The sequence below is a fragment of the Carassius gibelio genome, chromosome A13 (genome assembly GCF_023724105.1).
Source record: "Carassius gibelio isolate Cgi1373 ecotype wild population from Czech Republic chromosome A13, carGib1.2-hapl.c, whole genome shotgun sequence".
NCBI classification, from domain to species: domain Eukaryota; kingdom Metazoa; phylum Chordata; class Actinopteri; order Cypriniformes; family Cyprinidae; genus Carassius; species Carassius gibelio.
In genome coordinates, this window is record NC_068383.1 from 14540687 (window position 1) to 14561705 (window position 21019).

The following is a 21019-nucleotide window of genomic DNA, read 5'->3' on the forward strand; positions in this document are numbered from 1 at the left end:
AGAAAATGGTGTAATGAAATGGACTTTGGACATTAATAACCTGCAACCACATTTCTCAGGATGGAGTTACCAGAGCACTGCTACTGTTGCTTAGATGTTCTAAATGGTTGCTAGGGTGTTCTAGGTCGTTGATAAGTTGTTCCAAATCAAAGGAGCCCGAATTAAAGATAATTTAGAGGTTATTATATCATCTCAATTAAAGTTTGGATAAAATGAAAGAATAATGAATGAAGAATTTTGCCTTAGAAAGCACCATACATTGATGTTCCATCAAAATCTTGTTTCATCACTTTTCTTTATTTTGTTCCTGCGTGAAATAAGTCATTGCGATGGATCTTTATGATCATAACGTTTGAATTACAGTGTCTGAAGACCAATAGACATATGCATTACGATGCCCGCCCACGTTCTCCAGCAGGAGGTCTTTATTTATTTAATAAGCTGAAGTCTTTCCTCATTTGAGCGGGTTCTTTAAATAGATGAGCTCATAATTACCTCTTTGGGCTCAGTTAATAATGAAGGAGATGAGGACTGTAGGACTTGCCGTCTACACCCATCGCTGATCTAAAAAAGGGTTTCTTGGACTCATTTATCACGTCCTTTGGCAGACAAATTAAAGTAATTCCCAACATCAGTATCTGTGCACAAATCATTTGAGATATAAATTTCAGGCCGTACCCATAGATCAAAAATCAACACCGTGCTGTCTTAAATCTTGAACACAATATAATGTCTGTACAAAACTGACCTTCCACGTTTCCCTAAGGTAATAAGCGTTACATCAGCCTGCCATCAAGTTAGGTGTGTATAAAAACTTTCAATGTTAAACAGCAAGAACATCTTTAAACTTTCACAGGAGCTTCCCTGTGATGGTCGAGTGCCTCTCAGTGGCAAATACTGACTTCCCAAGGCTATGGAAATTAAGGGACAAAATATGCACTCATTATACTGATGAGATAGATCAATGCTATTTATAACCAAGCAAAATCCTTTAGCGAGAGTCGTCTGAAGGAAGTGCCGAGGAGGCAGCAGTTAATCAAATGTTGTAGCCTGGTTAAATGTCTGAAGAACCCTTCAAACTCAATCACATGTGATTTCCTATTCACTGCATTGCTGATGATTCTTGTTCCCGTGCTGGCAGCAACTTTTGAGTTACCGGACAGCTTTGAACTAATGTTATTGAGTGGCATGAAAGATGCAACCTAATCCAACAAGATTCTGTTCAAGAGCAAAATTATCCTGTTTTGATTGTTCTTAGGAAGGCACCAACGCTGAAAGTTTGTGATAATGAAAAACCTCCTAACCCTTTATAATGATGGCTGTGAGGACTCCTTTTACATTATGTAGATTCTGTGTTTGTTATATTGCGTAAAATAGATGGAAAACTAAAGTGTGCAATTACATGTAAATTTTGAGGCATGTAAATTGTTGCTTTTAATGTCTCATGAATGGTGTTGAAGCTCCTACACATAAAGATAAGATTGCAAAAGGTGATCTTTGGTTCCCCAAAGAGCCTTTCAGTGAAGACAAATTAAAAGAAAATTGGTTTCTTAGTTTGAAGAACATTTAGAAAAATCTAAAGAACCTTTTCCACCACTGTGTAATGGAAAAGCTGTTAAAGATTCTTCATGGAACAATCAAGGCCAAAGAACCTTTATTTTTAAGAGTGATACTGTACCTTGCATACCTGGCATAATGTTATTGATGTAACTAAATAAACCAACTGTTTATTAAGAATCATGCAGAATTGTGATAATGCACAATTTTTTAAATCATTATTTGATTGTTTATTCTGGAGGTCTTTGGAACTGTTGGAAACCATCCAAGATTAAAAAGCATATTAGATTACTATTGTACATAGTCAATGAGTGCCATGGAACTACAAATTATGGCTATTATTTTGGGCTAGTTATATCTACTGGACAGTGCGCATATTTAAATAGGTCTACTGTCACATATCACACTTAGTGTTTACATAGGTTTTATATGTAAAGGCTGAAGATTTGTTGGTTTGAATGAAAGGCATGTATTAATTCATTTAAAGAACCCTACACACGTATGGAGTCCTACAAGCTTGGAGATTAATGTAGACCATGAATCAGAACAAAGCTCTTTACTGCCACTTGTCCTCTCTTCACAACAGTGTTTAGCTTTGTGCTATCAGGAGGATCACAAATGTGAAATCCACTCATCAAAACTTCAAGTCCGAAGTGGAAGATTATTTTAAATTGAACACTGAAGAAGTAATTGAAGTAATCAAAGTCATTTTATGATGAAGATTAACTGATTATTTATATATACTTCTTTGTTTTTTACTCTTTTTACTCTTTTTTTTTTAGGACACTGCCATCTTCTGGTTAAAGACATAATTCTCTGACGTTCAGTAAGCCATTAAATAAAAGTATGGCATTTTATTAATGTTATTTATTAAAATAAATACCGAATACAGGTTTGTATAGGTACAAGTTCACTTTTTTATTTTTTTTGTATAAGACAAACCTAAGAATTCCCCCCTTTGCAGTTTCATTCTGATAAATCTAAATTACCGAAAACAGAAAAAAAAAAAAAAAAAAAAAACCGTTGAATACAGGGCATTACCCTTGTGGAAATACCCTCCACTACAGTCACAAGTTTGGGGTTAGCAATTTTTATTCAATTTTTATTTTTTTTCATTTAATTATTATTTTTTGTCTATTATGCTCACCCAGGCTGCATTCATTTGAGCAATACAGTATAACACCGTAAAATACAATAAAAACTAATATTACAAAATATGCTGGTTTGGTGCTAAAAAACATTTCTTACTGTTATCAATATTACAGTTATGCAGCTTAATGTTGCTGCTTTTGATTTTTTGTGTGGAATTATTATTATTTTTTAAATAGATAGTTCAAATTAACAGCATTTATTTGAAATTGCATTTTTTTTGTAACCATGTTAAATACCTTACAGTCAGTTTTGATTAGTTTAATACTTCCTTGCTAAATTAAAGTACTATATTCTTTAAACAGTAGTGTATAATCATTATTTTGTGTGAAACGTGCATCCATTTACATAAAATTAGCTACCACACAAAATGCAGCTGCAATAAGGATTAGCCGTGATACTTAAAGTTATGCCTGTCATAATAATGCATGTTACTCTTGCAGTGCAGTCTCATTCTGAATCCCACTTCCTGAGTAGTCTGCAACTCCACACTTATTGGCTGACCAGTAGGCACACATGTCCCGCCCTCTTTGTTTGACCGCCTCTGCTAAACTGCCCCAATGCACTTAGCTGTTCCAGCGAGAGACATCTCCTCCCCACAACCAGCTAATGCAGCAAATGGTTGCGCCTCACCTTATCAGCTCTCCTGGCCCAATAGTACCAGAAGAACACCAGCACCGGGTGTAGACTTAACTGGGGTAAGTGTGTATTATTATGTTGCTGCAGCATCACTGAGTGATTCAGTTACATTTTAAAGTAGAAGAAAGTGCCTATAAGATGACAAAGCATTAGATGTTTCAATTCATGTTGTTCTTAGCTCCACATTTATACTACACTGAAATCTTAAGGTGTTTAGTCTGTTCAGTTGGAATGTGTCAACATTTCCTTCCATGTGAGGAGGCACAGTGGTGCAGGAAATAAGAGTCATATGATAGCCAGATCCTGATCAGCAGAAAACAACAGAAACATGTTGAGTTTGTGACTGGATGTCTGGATGTAGGTCAGCAACTGTATGCAGCAGTATGACAATCAGCTTTAAATAGTTTCGAATAAATAACAATAGGTATGCTAGTAGTTCAGTTAGACATATGGAAGTGATTTTAAATGTTAACCACCACCCATCTACTGTCTTTATGTGTTCAGTGTATTCAGGGCTCACTGAGAAACAAGAGCTTCATCTTTGCTCTGAAAGGGTTGTGGAGCAGCAGTCATGTATTCCCCTCAGAGCCTCCACCGGTGGGGCATCACCCATAGTGAAAGTATGGAGCGTTTAGCTTACAGTCAAGGTAAGCTTCTAGAATTGATTTTACTAAAACTATACAAAGTATATAAGTTATAGTTGTTTGCAACTGCAGACCTAGCCTTTTGTAACTAGCTTTGCATGGTGACACCCTACTCTACAAGGAGAAGAATCCTGACTCAGCACCAGTGAGGGGGCTGTCAGCATATGTTGTTATTGTTCATTTTAAAGCGCAAGTTTGAATTCCTCAGTGTCAGAACTGTTAGATGAACACATGCACTTAATAAAAAGAAGTTACATTTAATTTAAATAACTCAAAGTTAATAGTGGGATCTTTGTTTGAAACTTTTTGACTGCTAAAAAAGTATGCCCTGTTCATATAGTATAAATAAAATTAAGACAAACTACATCCACCAGGATCAGTACCAGTTGCATTGCATCACAGCCATCACAACTCCTCTTTAACTATGGCCTTATGGGATATTATGCACACACCATAATTAGCAGAGATATTCATCCGGGTACTTTTCGCCTACTGTTTATGACTACTGTGAATGCGCTATAGAGCTCGGGCGTAGACGTCATGGAATGGTGCATTGTGGGTAACGGCGGCCATTTTAGAGGCATCGCAAAGCAGGTTTGTAATAAGATAATAGCCAGTATCCAGAAAAAGTTATAGAACGTGACAAAAAAAGTTGCCTATACCTATACGGACAAACTTAATAATGAAGCCAAACAACGCTACTTAAAAAAAAAAAAAGAGGTTGTAGGCGGACTTTTTAAAAAGTCACTGGAGGCTCACCTGCAGATCATAAATGGATCTGCAAATTAAACGTGGAGAAAACAATCTTTTTCACTAAGGAAATGTTAACATTAACCAAGCATCAGTGGTGACACACACACACACACACACACACACACTTATCAGATTCTGCGAGCTATGAAACTTGTCTATGCGGGTTTGTTACACTTCAGGAGTAATTACTCACCTATCATACTTGCAAAAATCCACTGTTTTCCTCCGGTAGTTCTGTAATCCGGTATAATATTGACGAACATTCACCTCAGACACAACCCACCATTCACCAAAACAAGACGCTTAACTTCCTATTTTGAAGTTCGTTCCAGTTTTTTATTTTTTTTTAAACAAGTTGTTCAAATTTGTTAAATACAGTCAGCACAAAAATATCAAAAAGCAAATTAAGTTCAGGATTGGGTCAAAAGAAAATGTTTAAACAAAAAATACAGACACTAAACTGACTCCCTTACTGGCCAAAAACTAGAGAAAACGTAATGTGTTTGTGTCTGAGTTTGTGTGTGTGTATGTGAGAGAGAGAGAGACCATACACAACATGTCTCACCATAACTATGCATTATAATATCAGGGTATATACAGCAATCCTTAAGTTAAATTTACTACTTTTTAATACCTTTTTCACTACCTTCAGAATATTTTTTAAAACCATCACGACACTGAATTGCAAGTGTTAATCAGCGACCTTTCTATTATTTACACCGATTTTGACATATATAACATACAAAAAATAATAGATTAAGAGACTGATGTTGACAGCATATTGCACATTTATTTCACTTAGTAAATAAAAATAAAACAAATACCATAAAATGTGCAATGGAGAAAATGGATAGACCGAACAATAAGCCTGCCTGTTAGTGTTGTCACGGTACCAATATTTAAGTATTCGGTACCGATACCAGTGAAAATCCACGGTTCTCGGTACCAATTTCGGTACCAAAGCAAAACACAAAAATTTGCTAATAAAGAAAAAAAAATAACTTTTTAGCACTAAAAATAAAACCAGTGCCATTCTTTATACTTATTTAGAATTGTGTTTAAAGTTTTTCTACAAGTTATATAATTATGAAAAACAGTAAACAAGTTTCACCCAAATTTAATTTGTCTTTTAATTTATCAAATTTAAACACATTTTATGTTTGGTAAATAAAGGGGATTTGCTATTAAAATTAAAACATGGGAGAAATATTGAGATTTATTATTTTTTTTTAAATAAAGTTTTTTTATTTTTTTGCAACAGTGGTAGCAGTATCACATACGTTTTACTAAATAATAGTAATATTTCTAGCACAATGCCCTTATGTAAAAATTTTCTTTTAGGCCTAATGAATGCATATTTGTCATTTTGAAATTTCTATTTGCGCATTAGCTCCGCCCACTACCGGAGAAACCGGTATGTCTTCTGCTTTTTCGAAAATGAATATGAATAATTCTAAATGAACTCGATTATTTTGACAGGAGAAGACAACAGATGCTGAAATTAATGCAAGCGACATGCGCTTCAGTCTATGTAGTAAATAAACCTGCACGTCTCTGCCATTCATTAATTCACACAGAGACGCGCAGAACACGGATTCATATTTCAAACAACTTTTGCGGCTTAACATTTACAGATACTGGTCCATATGGAGATTTGATTTGATTAATTTATGCTTTCACAAATTCCATGACTGTCCATATTAAAATGTAAGTTTCATTTACATGACTGGATTTTGAGATTCCGTACTCGTTTTCTGCTTCGCGGAAATCATAGCGCTGTATGCGTCAAGAACCGGGTTTGAACGGGACCTCGGTACTACCGGTCGTTAACCCAGCTATTAGAAAACTTGCATTTGTCCATGAAGACGACGATGGTTGTCCAGTCGTTGAAGATATGCCTTGAAGCAAGTCTAAAATAAAACGTAAGCCAGCCACTTCTGTTGAGCGCGCAGTGTTCTGAGATGATGCCGAACGACCACTGAATATGACGTCAGCATCAAACATTGAGTGAGACGGAGACGGAAGATCTTTGATTATGTGCCCAGATATGCTAAAGCCCATATAAACGAACTAACACGAACGCAGATAGAATTTCAATCAGAATAAGACACCTGATAGTCTGGAAAAAATAATACCTAATTTGGAAAAAAATAATACCTCTGAGACCACATTTAACACTTTTAATGGCCTTAAATTTGACCATTTTGATTTATCACTTTTTAATACTTTTTAAAACCCCGCGGACACCCTGAATATTATCGAAGGTGATGGTTTCCCTCCGTACAGTGGCGACCCAAGCCATCTGACGCCTCTTGGTGATTTCAGACACCTTGTGTTTTTTTTCCAAGTAGGAAAATGTTGAAAACTAATATGATTCACGAGGCGTTTGCCCTGTCAATCATGAAACCGATTACAGCAGTTTACAATACAGCAATACTGAACCATTTTCCAAAAAATAATCAAAATTAATGACCAAATGACCAACGTTACCTAATGCCTACTATACAGTACATCTACTTCTGTACCGCGATTCCCACAATGCATTGCGACGTGACGCAACGATCCCGACCTCTATTAAATCTACATCAAAGAGAGACTTTTTCCTCTCAAAGAGTTTTTCCTAAGTTTTGTCTTTGAAAAGGGAATGAAGTCACTCAGTGCATGATGGAGAGAACGAAGTATTGGGTCATTTTATAATGACCCCATTCTCGCCCCCATTATTACAATAAACAATTATGATCTAAAACTATTATGTGTTAAGACTGTTAACCAGTGACTATTTCTAAAAGAAAAACTATTGAAATAACAGTCCAGGACAATGCTTCATACAAGCAGTAGAGGGTAGTATATCCGTACTCTTCCATTGAATTACGTGTTTTTATCGTTATGACACCACCCCTTTGCTGCAGACGGATCGTGCAGGAGTGCTCGGGTGTAAACAAATCTACAATCTAACCATTTGTTCTCTAGAGATACCATGATCATATGAATGGAAATCATACTTCGCCTTTGGGGCGTTGACAAGGACCATCACTGAGGAAAGCGCTTGAATCACGTCGTGAACTGTTTATCAATGCCGCTCAACACATCACCGCCGTGGTTGATATGTGAAGCGTTTTCCTAAACTGTATGATATTTTCGTTAACGATGGCGACACCTGCAGAACAGGACCTTGTGTTGGCAGAAGCAGAGAGCAACAAAGAGAGAGCGCAAATGTTCGGTATCCTCCGATTGCAGGAGGATAAATCGGTCGCCGGTGAGAAAGTGAGTGCCGCTGCCATGAAATCTGGAGACGGGAGATGGCAGGCGCCCATATTCGCGTTAGCCAGAAAAGCGTCAGAAACCTTCTCGGGTGGCATTCACGTCTTGCCCAAAGTGACAGAGCCAAAAACATCGCCTTTTCCCGAAGAATGGGGTGCCAAGGGTAGGTTATGTATAACATTAAAGCCCGTGGTTGAGGTTGGGATTCAGTTGTTCAGATGCAGAGCCTACGTGTATGGCAAGCCATGTTAACATTTATTGCTTAAAACTAACTATAATCTGTTTTGTTTCCAGTACTTATTATATATATATATATATATATATATATATATATATATATATATATATATATATATATATAATATTTATATATATAGAGAGAGAATTCTGAATAATATCTATTCATTCAGTTGTTTTCACTATTATATATCCATTTGCCACAAGACAGTAACCCAATAGTTTGCCATGCAACTAGGCCATTATTAGCTGCGTTTCCACTGTTGGGCCAAAAGCAGCATTCTAGTGCATTTTCACGGTCACTTCCGGTGCTTGATCGTGCCTCCTCGGTGCTTCCTCAGGGCCAACGGCTGTGTTTTTTGGCCAGACGAAAACCTTGGGCCAAAGCCGGTCAGTTGGGGCTAGAGGAGTGGTTCTGAACAAAAGCAGAGTTTCTCCTCGTCTGGAGGGCGTCAGCGACGTGGATCATTTCATAAAACTAACATAACACCAGCATTAAAAAGTTTTTAAAATAAGTTGAGCTCAAAATTCACTTTCAGTCAGCAGCGAGAGTTTCAAATAACTTGATCCGATGTGGATTATCACCATACAGGGCAGAAATATTTATGTGATGCAAAAGACTTTGCACTCAAGGTATTAACGTTACCATAGTAAACATGGTAAATGTGACCACTTGAAGAAATCAGACGTCATATTATAAGTCTCTATCACAATCGTGTATTTATTTGGTAACATATTTTAGCTGTCATAAGTCTCATCTCAAGAGTTTAGAGATTGTGCTAGTTCCAGTGACTTATTTCTTATTCATTTTCTGATAACTTCTCTTTGTTGGTGAAATGATGGAGTTGCATGACGTTGTTCCTGAAAGGCATGTAAAGGGCAGGTTTTAGTGAAGCGCACCAGAGCTTCTCGTCCGATGATGGAAACCCAGTGCTATTTTGGCCTTGGTGTTACAGGTCCAAAGCTATTAGAACCACCTGGCCCATTTAAAGCACTGGCTCACACTGGCGCGACAGTGGAAATGCGGCTATTGCTAGTAACAAATTGCTTTTTTTTGCCATTGAATTCAGTTTGGATTTGTGCAGTTATGTATCAACTTTATGTTTTTGATTAGAAGGCCTATAGTAGTATAATTATTGCTAATAGCGATTGCAATTTTACTAGTTAGAGATACTACTAATTCTGTTACTATATTGTTTAGTTACCTCTGACTATTAAAATAGTTATCTGTTCCTATTGTAACTTACTAGTGAGATTTTTAATTGAACTATAAAGTATACATTCAGACTAATCATAACAAAACACAACCAAAAAAAGCAAAGTGTGATCACTTGCCATTAATGAAATTGTCTCTAAGTTCTAAATAATAAGTACTGGTGTGTAATGAATAGTTACTAGTAAACTTGAAAAATATACTAGTAATGTACTGAATAATATTTACTAGTAAATGATAGTAAGAAAATATAGTTACTAGTTATATTAGCTTTAAGAAATTTGTTAAAATGGCTTGCCATGCAACATTTTCTGCATGATGTCATAATGGTATGATGTCATGAAGAGTGTGCCTTGTTGGTTTGTATTCATTTGTGCATCTAATAAATCTTGATGTTTTAAGACTACAAAGCACCAGTTCATCCATACAGTTACTGTAAATTCAATAATAATAATAGTGAAAAATACTGAAAAGAAAGGAGATGCAAAATGTATTAAGTTATTTACCCCAGAAGTCTGATAGAAAAAGGCCTCATTCATATAATATCCAAATAAATTGCAAATTGGAACCAACTGATATAAGTGGGAAGTAGAGTACCACAGTGTCAGTATACTTGCTAGACAGAGCCTGTCTGAATATATTTGCATAACGTTTCTTTTTTAGCCTGATGGTGAAAACAGGGTCCAGTGTATATAATTTGTGCAGTATTTGTTGTAGAAACACAAAACAAAGAAGTGAAATGCTGCTGTTAAGTACTGTTGAATGACAGTAGAGTCAAGACCAGTGAAAGCGCTTTAAGGGTTTGTTAAAATTTAAACTTAGCCATGCAAAGTGTGGTCACATGTTAGTTCTAAGGAGACAGCCAGAGGTTAAAGTGCTGTGATGAGTTTAGCTTGATTCTTGATATTCATTTTCATCTACTACTACTGTAAGAACTTGATTCTAGCGATAATGCTATCATTTTTGGATAAAGTAGTCTATGGGCTTTGTGTCTTCTAGCCTTTCGAGATCCAATGGCAATGGAACGAGCAAACTTGCTTAATATGGCTAAGCTCAGCATCAAAGGCCTGATCGAGTCGGCTCTGAGCTTTGGACGAACTCTGGACTCTGACTATCCGCCTCTGCAACAGTTCTTTGTTGTCATGGAGCACTGCCTGAAGCACGGTCTCAAAGGTACAGTATGTTCAACCATCACCAAACAGCCAGCCACAGAGAACCATCTGTTAACAACAACTGAATACAAAACTTAATCATTCAAAGTAATTATATGCTCGTTTTTTTGGTCGAATAGCTGATTTGGTGTTAAACATTATCTGTTATCAATATCTTTTATATATTTTTTTATAGGCATATGTTAGTGTTATTCTTAGGCATCAGACAAACAGCAGCCACTGTTACGCTAGGCTTTTTATAGGAAAATAAAATGAGGAAATGCTTTTATTAATCATTCTCAGGTGACAGATCATCTGAAGTTCTTGTCCAGTAAGCCAGTCGTGCAACAAAATTTGAATACTATTTTGAGTGTTTAATCAAGGCATTTACATACTCTGTATTACATACAGTGACCCTGAGTTGTTTAAGAAACAAGTTTGTCTCCATCTCCCAGTGAAGAAATCATTTCTTGGATACAACAAGTCATTGTGGGGGCCTCTGGAGATGGTTGAGAAGCTCTGCCCAGAAGCAGGCGAAATCGCAGCCAGTGTACGAGACCTTCCCGGCCTTAAGTATGTTCAGTTCACAATATTTGGCCTTACTGTTACATTGATTACTTTGCACGCAGTGCTTTAAGTGCTTCAGTTTTGTTTAGATCTTTCAAATACACTAATATAAAAGCAATCAGGCCCACTAATATATACATATACACATGCTTTCTCACATTCATTTTTCAGTGCATTAAGAAATGTGACATTCAGAATAGGGAAGTGCAAATTTCAGTTCTAGTTCCCTGACAAAACTGAAACTTGCAACTGTAAGTAAAGGCTATTTCCAGAATTATGCATATCACTATCTGTCTGAGTTTCTTTCTCTCTGTATATCTCTCTATCTATCATTTGTAAATCAGCCTGAATATGTCTGTATGTGTTTGTTAGGACACCTCTGGGCAGAGCCCGAGCATGGCTAAGGCTGGCATTGATGCAGAAGAAATTAGCAGATTACCTACGTCTCCTCATCACCAGGAAAGATATACTTAGGTTAGTATTTTCCCCTCCAGTACCCGTAATTCATACTTTCTTCCTTCATCACAACAGTTGTGGTGGAGAATTAGTTATTAGAGAAGTGATAACATGTGTCTGAGACAAACTAGTGTTTCCTGCTCAGGTCATCAGATTGCAGTGAACAGTGCTGTCTAGAGAGTGTGCATCACTTGTAGCCATCTAAAGAAGTCTTTCTGCTGCTACTGCCCGAGATTTAAAATATACTCCACCAGTCAAAAGTTTGTGGCTAGTAAGTCTTTTCAGAGGACTTTAAAAGAAGTCTCTTATGCCCACTAAGGTTTCATTTATTTTATAAATATTAAAAACATTATTATTGTGAAGAATTACATTTTTAAAAATTTGTTTCTTAGTAAACATTTATTTAATTTTATTCAGAAATAACATGATCAATGTACAGTGTGCTTTCCTAAAGGAAACAGAAATACAGTCCTTTAACAGCAAGTCTTTAAAATATTGTATGACTTGAGTTTTGCTTAAAATAAACTACAGAAACAACTCCAAAGATGATAAATATAAATGCAAAAAGAAATCCCAAATAAAGAATAAATAATTTAAATAAATAGATAAAATAATAATAGGAATAAGAAACATTTCTTATAATTATCATCAATGTTGAAAACGTTTGTGCTGCTTTATATTTTTGGGGAAATCATAAAATATTTTCTTTGATGAAAAGAAAGTTCTTGGGGAATAAAAGTGTTAATTAAAAAAATAAAATAAAATTGACCCTAAATATTTAAATGATACTAGGGATGTAACTATTTACTGAACTCTCGATTCAATTCACAATTTTGATTTGATCTCATAATTCAAAATGAGATTGAAGACAATATACAGTAAATGAAAAGTTGTCATTTTACTAGGCTAATGCTGGATGTTTCTTTGTAAAAATTAAAATAAACAAAATTTAATTGAAATTTTAAAACAAACCCCAAATCAAACAAGTTGCACAAATAAAATAAATATCTTAATATAAACAAACTAAAAGGCTTTGTCTGTGCTTTTTCCATTTTAAATTAGAGACAACCACTGGATTTTAATCATGATCCAACTAAAGATGCAGCATTTATGCAGCATGAGTAGTTTTAATTCTAAATTAGACTGTTTAATTTCGAAATTTGAAGCAAAAAAAAAAGAATGGTCTGACTTTATTATTGGGAAACTGTACTACATAAAACATATCTGATGAATTGAATGAGATGCAGATTCACTCTTTGACAGCAGGTGAGAGCAATGATAGCGTTTCCTGGGTTACCGCTAGCTGCGCTAGTGAACACTCGTGCATTTTCAGAGGCAAGATAAATAGAAAATACCACATAGACTTTTCTAAAGACAGTCAGTTCCCCTAAGAGACACATTCATATAAACTTCTACTCCAATAATAATTGATAAATGTCAAAGCATTTGTGTGTGTGTGTGTGTGTGTGTGTGTGTGATTTGCAGTGAGTTCTATGAGAACTCGGCAGTGATGCTGGAGGAGGAGGGAGCTGTCATCGTCGGTCTCCTGGTGGGACTGAACGTCATAGATGCCAACTTATGTGTGAAGGGCGAGGACCTCGATACACAAGTAGGAGCATTGTGTATTGGCCATTTTTAATAACCTGCTGTCTAGCGTCTGTCTGAGAAATATTAATGCCTTGTATTGGAATCTATAGGTTGGTGTAATAGACTTCTCCATGTACTTGAAAAATGACATTGATGATGACTACAGAAGTGAAGAAAGGTAGAAAGTACACTTGGACAATAACTGATCACTTTAAATCATTAGAATTACCTTGATGTATTATGCCGTTCGAATAACCTATATCTTGAATCTGTCTGGAATAGAAATGGACAAATTTCTGCCATTTTGGATCAGAAGAACTATGTTGAAGAATTAAACAGGCAGCTGAAGTAAGTTAATGCTTTTTCTGAAACTTTTGTGGTATATTAGGAGTGATTGTGGCTTCTAAAAACAGATTAATCTGTCAAAGCCCTTTAAAACTTCGATATGAGCGTTTATGAATTTTATCTAAAACGTTGTCTTGGTCGAAGTTCTTCAGTTCAAGGCTTACAGGGACGTGTGGAGTCCTTAGAAAAATCCAACTCCAAACTCATCGAAGAGGTACTGTTTGATTTCAGAAGAATAAGTCTCTTCTGTGAAATAGTTATGTTCTATACTAACTTGTTGCTGTCATCTTTTTTTATTGCAGTTGGCAATTGCGAAAAACAACATAATTAAATTACAGGAAGAGAACCACCAACTCAGAACAGAAAATTCAGTCATTCTTATGAAAGCACAACAGCGTCTTGAGGTATTATTGAGTGTTTTTGTTTTGTGTGTTGGTATTTATGTTTAAAGCAATAAAAAAAAAATTATAAACGTGTGAAAATATGATCTGTAAAATATTTACATTTTAAAAAACATTCTCTGTACTTTTTCCCCTAACACCCTTTTGCTTTTGGAACCCTAGTTTTACGCGATAATAATTAAAGGATTTCATAAATCAATGTGAAAGCCAAATACAAAATTCATTATATATTATAATTGCTGTATACTGTACAAGCACTGTACTCTATTCAGATTGCAGAAGGAGATTTGAGCTGTGAGCTTGACACGTACAAGCAATCAAGGCAGGGCCTGGATGAAATGTTCAATGAGGCAAGACGCCAACTCAAAGAGGAATGTCAACTCAGGCAGGTGTGTGTTCATATAAAAATAGGAACCTGCTATTCAGATTGTGCGGTGGCACTCAGTGGAGGTCAAACCTGCTTTTACTTGTATTTGTGCTTAAGGATGTGGAGAACGAGCTGGTTGTGCAGGTGAGCATGAAGCAGGAGATGGAAATGGCCATGAAGCTGTTAGAAAAGGACATCCATGAAAAGCAAGACACTCTGATTGGACTTCGGCACCAATTAGATGAAGTTAAAGCCATCAATGTGGAGATGTACCAAAAAATGCAGGTATAACATCTTTTGTTGGGTGTTCTTCACAATTTGTGGTTAGAAGATGTTGTAATCAAGCTATTTAATCATAAACAGTCTTCAGATGACAACATGAGACAAAAAAACGACATGATCGCACGGTTAGAGGAGAAGACCAATCAGATAACGGCGACTATGAAACAACTAGAACAAAGGTGAGAAGCAGTTCCTCATTTATTTAGAATCATGTCATACTACTGAAGTGCATTCAGAATGTTTTCAGTTGTTTTCAAATGTTTGATTGGTTATTTGAATTTAATTAGAATATTTAGTTTAGCCTGATTTTTTATCTTTTATTTATATGATGTATATAAAAACTTAAAAAATATTTTTGGCCAGTTTGTTTTTTTGAGATTCTGAGAAAATCAGATTTTTGTCTGCAGGAAGTAGCATATGTACATTAGACTACTATTCTAATGTTTGAGCATTTAACTTGTTTTTCAAGCAAGGGCACATTAACTTGATAAAAATTTACAGTAGAGGCATTTATAATGTTACAAAGGATTATTAAATTTCAAGTAAATGCTGCTCTTATGAACTAAAAAAATCTGGAATGATTTCTTAAGGATGAAGGATGACTGGAGCAATGATTGCTGAATATAAAAAAAATATTAAAATTACAAAAGAAAAAGTTATTTTTAATAGTAATAATATTTCACAATATTACTGTTTTTACTGTATTTTTGTGAATGCAAAACAAGTGAATGCAAGAGACTTGAAAAATCTTACCTACCCCCAACTTTTGAACGCTAGTGTAAATGCATTTCAGAATATGATATCAGCTTTTAAAGCCTAAATCAAATTAGCGTGCATTGATGGTGTCCAAACCAATCATCAGTAGAATCAGTTTTCAGAGGGTCTAGAAGTGTCAGATACCTGATAGCATGCAAAGGTGCATGCATGCTTGTGATCTGAAGGCGCATTGAATGGCTTTCTCTCATCTAACCGCTCATCCTTTAGCATTTGTGTTATTTTCTTGTGGTGACGTAGTGCTGTCATGTCCATTTCTCTGTCCACATGAATCATCCTTCCCTTTCTTCTGTTGATTTACCGCCATCGTATTTCTGATGTTTTATGACTGCACTGCTTAACAAGTTCTTAAAGCTTTGGGATGAAGTTGAAATTCACTGATATTTACATCCTCTTTCCCTTTTTGTTCCCCTTTTCATTTCTTTTTTCTTATCTTTTCCATTCCTCTAATTCCATGTTTTTCCTCGATCAACAAATAGTGACAAAGACCTACTCAGCCAGACAAGAACTCTTGCTATGTCGTTTGTAAAATGCGCTAGCACAGACACCGAGCACCAATACAAACTTGTCAAAGATATTTCCTTCTGATATTAAGATAAATTTGCTCTTTATTACTCCGAGCTAGTTGTGTGGCAATATGCAGTGTTCTTAAAAGTGATGAGTTGATCATTCTTCACTAGCCCCCTTTTAAGTTTTACTTGATGATGGTCACTGTTTTTCCACATACTATTTAGTGAGAAAATCTTTCTTGTGGTTCTGTAGCGTAAATATTTACCTGTAATGTTTAACAGTCAAAGAAACCACAAATATGACATGTCTTTTATCACAGCCTTCAATAAATTCGATGTTTTCAACTACTCGTGACTGTTTACTTTGTGAATTACTTGACAAAAAAACACGTTAGAAAATCAAAGTATCCTCGACCCTTATTAAATTGCCAACTCTTTTCAACTCTCTGGCTTTTCCCGCAGCGCATTATTTCTGTCGTCTGGCTCTGTATTTGTTCCCGCTCTATTGTGGCTGTTGAATTATGGCCATCATTTTATTTTGTTTCCCATTTGTTCCAATACATTCCCGCCCATTCCATTACATTCTGAGCCGTAGTTTTACCCAGTTGGTTTGAATTACACCAGATTGCAGGATGCCGAGAGGGAACGTGTCAGTGCCGAAGATGGGGTGCGCAAATTCAAGCAGGACTTCACAAACAAAGCTGACAGTCTCCTAAAGCAGATTGCCCAGAGAGAGAAACAAATGTAAGTTTTGCAACGGCTTTGGAAGAGAATTCAAATTTTTTAATTTGTATCACAATATCCCATTAATGCTTGAGTGGAAAATTAAGATAATTGGCACTTTTTGTTCAGGATGCAGCTGGAAACAGACTTGAAAATAGAGAGGGACTGGCGGCAGACGTTACAGAATGAATTAGAAAGAGAACGAGAGACCATCGCACAACTCGCTACCGAGGCACAGCAAATCAACGGACTCAAAAAAGTACGATGAATTTCTCATCTCAACAATGGCGAGGGAGAGAAATGTAATAACCATTAAGTCCACAATACATCTGTATGAGGACTAATGTGTTTGTGTCATTGAAATGCTTCTTCATGGATGTTTTCGTTGTGGTGAAAGCCAAACATCCTGTCTTGGGCTCTGATGTGTCCTTGTGTCTTGTCAGGAGTTTCACAGGTTGCAGGATGAGAATACGCAGCTGAAGGGAATTTGTGAAGAGCAGGAACAGGCGCTGGAGGAGCTGGGCTGCAAACTCAGCGAGTATGTAGGATTTATATACAAATGCCATTTGGGAGCCTTCAAATCATGTCATTCTTTTACTGATAAGACACATTTTTCTCGTTTAGGTCAAAGTTGAAAATTGAAGATATAAAAGAAGCCAACAAAGCACTTCAGGTTTGAAACATTGTTAGAGATAAACCAAAAAAAAAACTGCCTGGAACATGTTTGTGGACATGAACGATGATATATATCAAAGTACCATCTGAAACCATCACGGTGTTTTTTTTTTTTTTTTTTTGTAAGAACATTTTCAGTTTCTTGAGTAATTTGACTTGATCATATTAATAAACAATTGATTTCAGGGTGGACAGGTTTGGCTGAAGGACAAAGATGCTACCCATTGCAAGCTTTGTGAGAAGGAGTTTTCAATCTCCAGGAGAAAGGTCAGAATCAAATTGTAATGCACAGCGGTGTCTTTTTCACAGCTTGCTGTCCAATCTCACACATCCACACAAATTCAACTGCTCTAAATAAAGAAATTCACTGGCACAAAGACCGTACTGGATTTAAGACTTGAAAACATGTCCAAATGAGGATTAGATGAAGCCTGAATAAAAGACTTGAGTTGGCAAGTGGTGGTCTGTACTGTTGGAGACGGCATGAAATGAAGTTTTCTAAATCACTGTTAAGGGTCTATCATCTATGCATGTTTAACTTTTTGGGACATCCCAATATTTAATTAAAATGTCATTTTGATTCTCCAGTGAAACGACAGCCTTCTTTCTGGTGATGCATGCCAGACCTTTCCAAACATTTTAAGTTGTGTTCCAATTCAGAGGCTGCATCCTTTGAAGGTTGCATTAACAAGACAAAGCTGTCCCATTTCAAAGTCTCAAATATGACCTTGAATTGAGTTATTTTTTTTCCCGATCTACGAAGGTTGTAATGCGGCCTTGCCTAGACAGATGACAGGACTTTCAAAATGGCAGATTATTACAACACTTTTAAATGTTAATATTTGGTGTTAACTTATTCAAATATCTAATGAAACAAATTTAAAAAATAAGTAAAATAAAAAGATTTTTTTTAAAGCAGTTCAAATGTTGACATATATTACCAAGATGTGGTTTTATTGGTAGTTTATTCTTAGTTTATGGTGGACCAAGGTGAACATAATTAGACAGGTTGTGAACCCTGGTTTGTTTTCAGACAGTTGAATATTATTTTTATAATAGTCCTGGGCCTGGCACTCGTCAAACGCAGCCTTCATAGTTGCTAGGCAACAAGAACACTCTTCTGTAGGCTAGACTTTTCCATTTAACAACATTCAGTTCAACCTTTGTGGACTTAGGATGCAGCCCCTTTCAGTCATGTGACCGGCTCCAAGAGCTGGAGGGCAAAACATTCATAGAACTGCAGCACAATCCTTTCAAATTTCCATCTGTTTCACAGCCGCAAGTATTTAGATAACCTTTCAAAAGCATAAAACAAAAGTACGTGAAAAATTCAAGTTCGGCAATTTCTATCCATATTAAGCATTTCAATCATTAAACAGTGCGACAAGCATTGTAAAAACACTTAAAACAGTAATATTAAAAGAACAAATTCAGTAATCACAATATTAATGATGCATAGTCTTATATAGGCAAGCAGAAGAGGTCAGAATATGAACTGGTTCAGTGTTTTCCTTATAATGGTTTTCTATGGGAAACCATTTTAACACGAAACTTTGCACATTGTGTTTATATTCTGAGTTCATATGCATGCCTGTACAAAATATACATAATTAAATGTTTACAGAATTTCACATTTGAATATCTGGATTTTACTACATTACTACTTAATGCAAACTGCGTAAAAATAACTGGCGGTCAGTGGAGAAAAGCTTCATTTTGCTCTCTAGGTGGGCGTTCCTATTAGTGTGTGACGTCACGTGAAAACTATCAGTTGGGACCGGTTGGGACACAGATTTAAAGGGGTCATAGGATGTTGCTAAAAAGAACATTATTTTGTGTATTTGGTGTAATCAAATTGATTTATAACTCAAAACACATTATTTTCCACATACTGTACATTATTGTTTCTCCTCTGTGCTGTGTTGGAACGAGCCGTTTTAGGGGGGCGTGGTTGACTCTTTTCTTTTATAAAGAATATCTCTTTGGATTTGAGACTTTAGTCTTTGCAACTTTACAGATCTTCTTTATGCACCAAGAGCTTGTAACACTCCAAAGAGAAAAGAAAACTTGAACTTATGTCCCCTTTAATCTGCCTAAACCCCGCCCCTTCTCATACAACTAACTGAAAGCTGATATTCATATCTGCATCCATGCCGAGCATTTTTTTCTTTCTTTCTGCTTTGATAATATATTTCACTTGGATGTGTCATATTACAGGAAAAATGTATGTGTTACTACTTCTGTTTTATCTTTAAATGGGACCTTACTCTAAAAAATTCTGATTTATATATTTAACTCCCATGAAAAACAACTAAAGGGAAATTCCCCAGAGCAACTGTTTGGATGAATCCCAAAATATCATTTGTGAAGATTCCACCAAGTCATTTAGAGTCCAATCCAAACCAAAAAACAACAGGCCCTTTAATTGAAAGCTCTTTTCTTTGTCTTTGTTTGAACAGCACCACTGCAGGAACTGTGGGGAGATCTTCTGCAACGCCTGCTCAGATAATGAGCTGCCACTCCCCGCTTCACCCAAACCCGTGAGAGTCTGCGACACCTGCCACGCTCTGCTCCTCCAGCGCTGCTCCTCCAATGCCACGTAAGATAGAAATGACAGCACATCGTAACAAGGGCCAAAATCAGACTGTGCTGTCCCGCATAGTGAAAGTGACCAAAATGGATGCACCCGTTTCTCTGTGTTTGAAGTTTACATTTGACATAGGATAAAGCCTGTTGCCTCAGAGAAGACTTAATGGCACTTGTGCAGATGGCCAATGCAGTGTTTGTCACCGAGTGTGCAATGAAAGAAATGAGTTTACAAAGAATTAATGACTGAGTGCCCTCCATCTGGGCTGCAAGTAGACTGATTTAGATTATTTATACAGTACTAGTACAACACTCCCATGCATTGTATACTTTTGATATGTAAGGGTGAACAGGTTTCATTCCTCAAGATTCAAAAGTTAGCAAATGCAGTTACTTAAAGGGATATCATTTCTTGAGCAATTATATTTCAAATCCATAACCTTACATTCATATGTGCCTGTATAACAAGCCAAACTGACAAATAAGGATTTGAAATGTTTCCCTGAATCTAGAAGGGGCGAAAACCTTATGTATATGTAAGTAGAATATTGTCAGTGCTGCTGGAGAATGACTGAGGAGTTCACATCAGAAAGCACAGAAATAATGTTCTGAATATGGTGTTCAGGTTTGTCTGGAAATGGTATTGTTTCACAATTGCAGATTTACCTTGGTACAGAACTGGAACACTACTCATTTTGAGGATCTGTGCTAACGTTTGTCTGGACAATTACTCAGAATACAACTGTTGACTTAAATGTAAAGTTTATGTATGAAACGATACATAGCCTTAAACCATTAAAGTTGATTATGGTTCCACTTTTCATGTGATGGATTTTGCAATTAGGTGCCGCAGTACACACACAATTGTTCAAAGGTTTGGGGTCAGAACAGTTAGTTTTGTTTGATTGTTTTGAAATAAGTTGTTTTATTCCGCAAATATGCATTAACTCTTCAAAGTAAACCTAAGTTGCTTCAGTCCAGTAATCGTTCATATTGATAATATTAAAAATATATAAGTTAATGTTATGGTTACTTTATAAAAATCAGTAAAGATTTCCTTTAAGCTCCTTATACACACACTATCATTCAGATGACAGGATGCATGTGGAAGACTGAATATTAGGCAGTGCAACGGTTTTTAAC

The 21019-nt window shown here is 36.1% G+C and overlaps 1 protein-coding gene across 4 annotated transcripts; it reads left to right on the plus strand.

Annotated features, from left to right (window-relative positions):
- The first annotated feature begins 3251 nt into the window (after positions 1-3251).
- LOC128026257 (RUN and FYVE domain-containing protein 2) lies at positions 3252-20692 on the plus strand. 4 transcript variants are annotated; one of them, XM_052613150.1, is made up of 19 exons: positions 3252-3404; positions 3850-3992; positions 10453-10626; positions 11060-11177; positions 11544-11645; positions 13113-13236; positions 13325-13392; positions 13497-13562; positions 13704-13773; positions 13862-13963; positions 14233-14349; positions 14445-14612; positions 14691-14788; positions 16517-16636; positions 16745-16874; positions 17059-17153; positions 17240-17288; positions 17477-17557; positions 19750-20692. In XM_052613150.1, exons 2-19 carry the CDS (start codon positions 3917-3919, stop codon positions 19891-19893), a joined length of 1902 nt encoding a protein of 633 aa, XP_052469110.1. In that variant the 5' UTR covers positions 3252-3404; positions 3850-3916; the 3' UTR covers positions 19894-20692. The 4 variants fall into 4 exon arrangements, with proteins under 4 accessions (XP_052469110.1, XP_052469112.1, XP_052469113.1 ...); XM_052613152.1 differs by lacking the exon at positions 3252-3404 and adding an exon at positions 3670-3769; XM_052613149.1 differs by lacking the exons at positions 3252-3404; positions 3850-3992 and adding an exon at positions 7621-8166.
- The last annotated feature ends 327 nt before the right edge of the window (positions 20693-21019 follow it).

What these genes read in the sequence shown, in the direction of transcription:
- LOC128026257 (XM_052613149.1), top strand. Translation starts at nt 7,872, where the DNA reads ATGATATTTTCGTTAACGATGGCGACACCTGCAGAACAGGACCTTGTG. An exon ending in AGATGTACCAAAAAATGCAG is followed by an intron (nt 14,613 to 14,690) that starts GTATAACATCTT and finishes AATCATAAACAG; the next exon opens with TCTTCAGATGACAACATGAG. An exon ending in TTTCAATCTCCAGGAGAAAG is followed by an intron (nt 17,558 to 19,749) that starts GTCAGAATCAAA and finishes TTGTTTGAACAG; the next exon opens with CACCACTGCAGGAACTGTGG.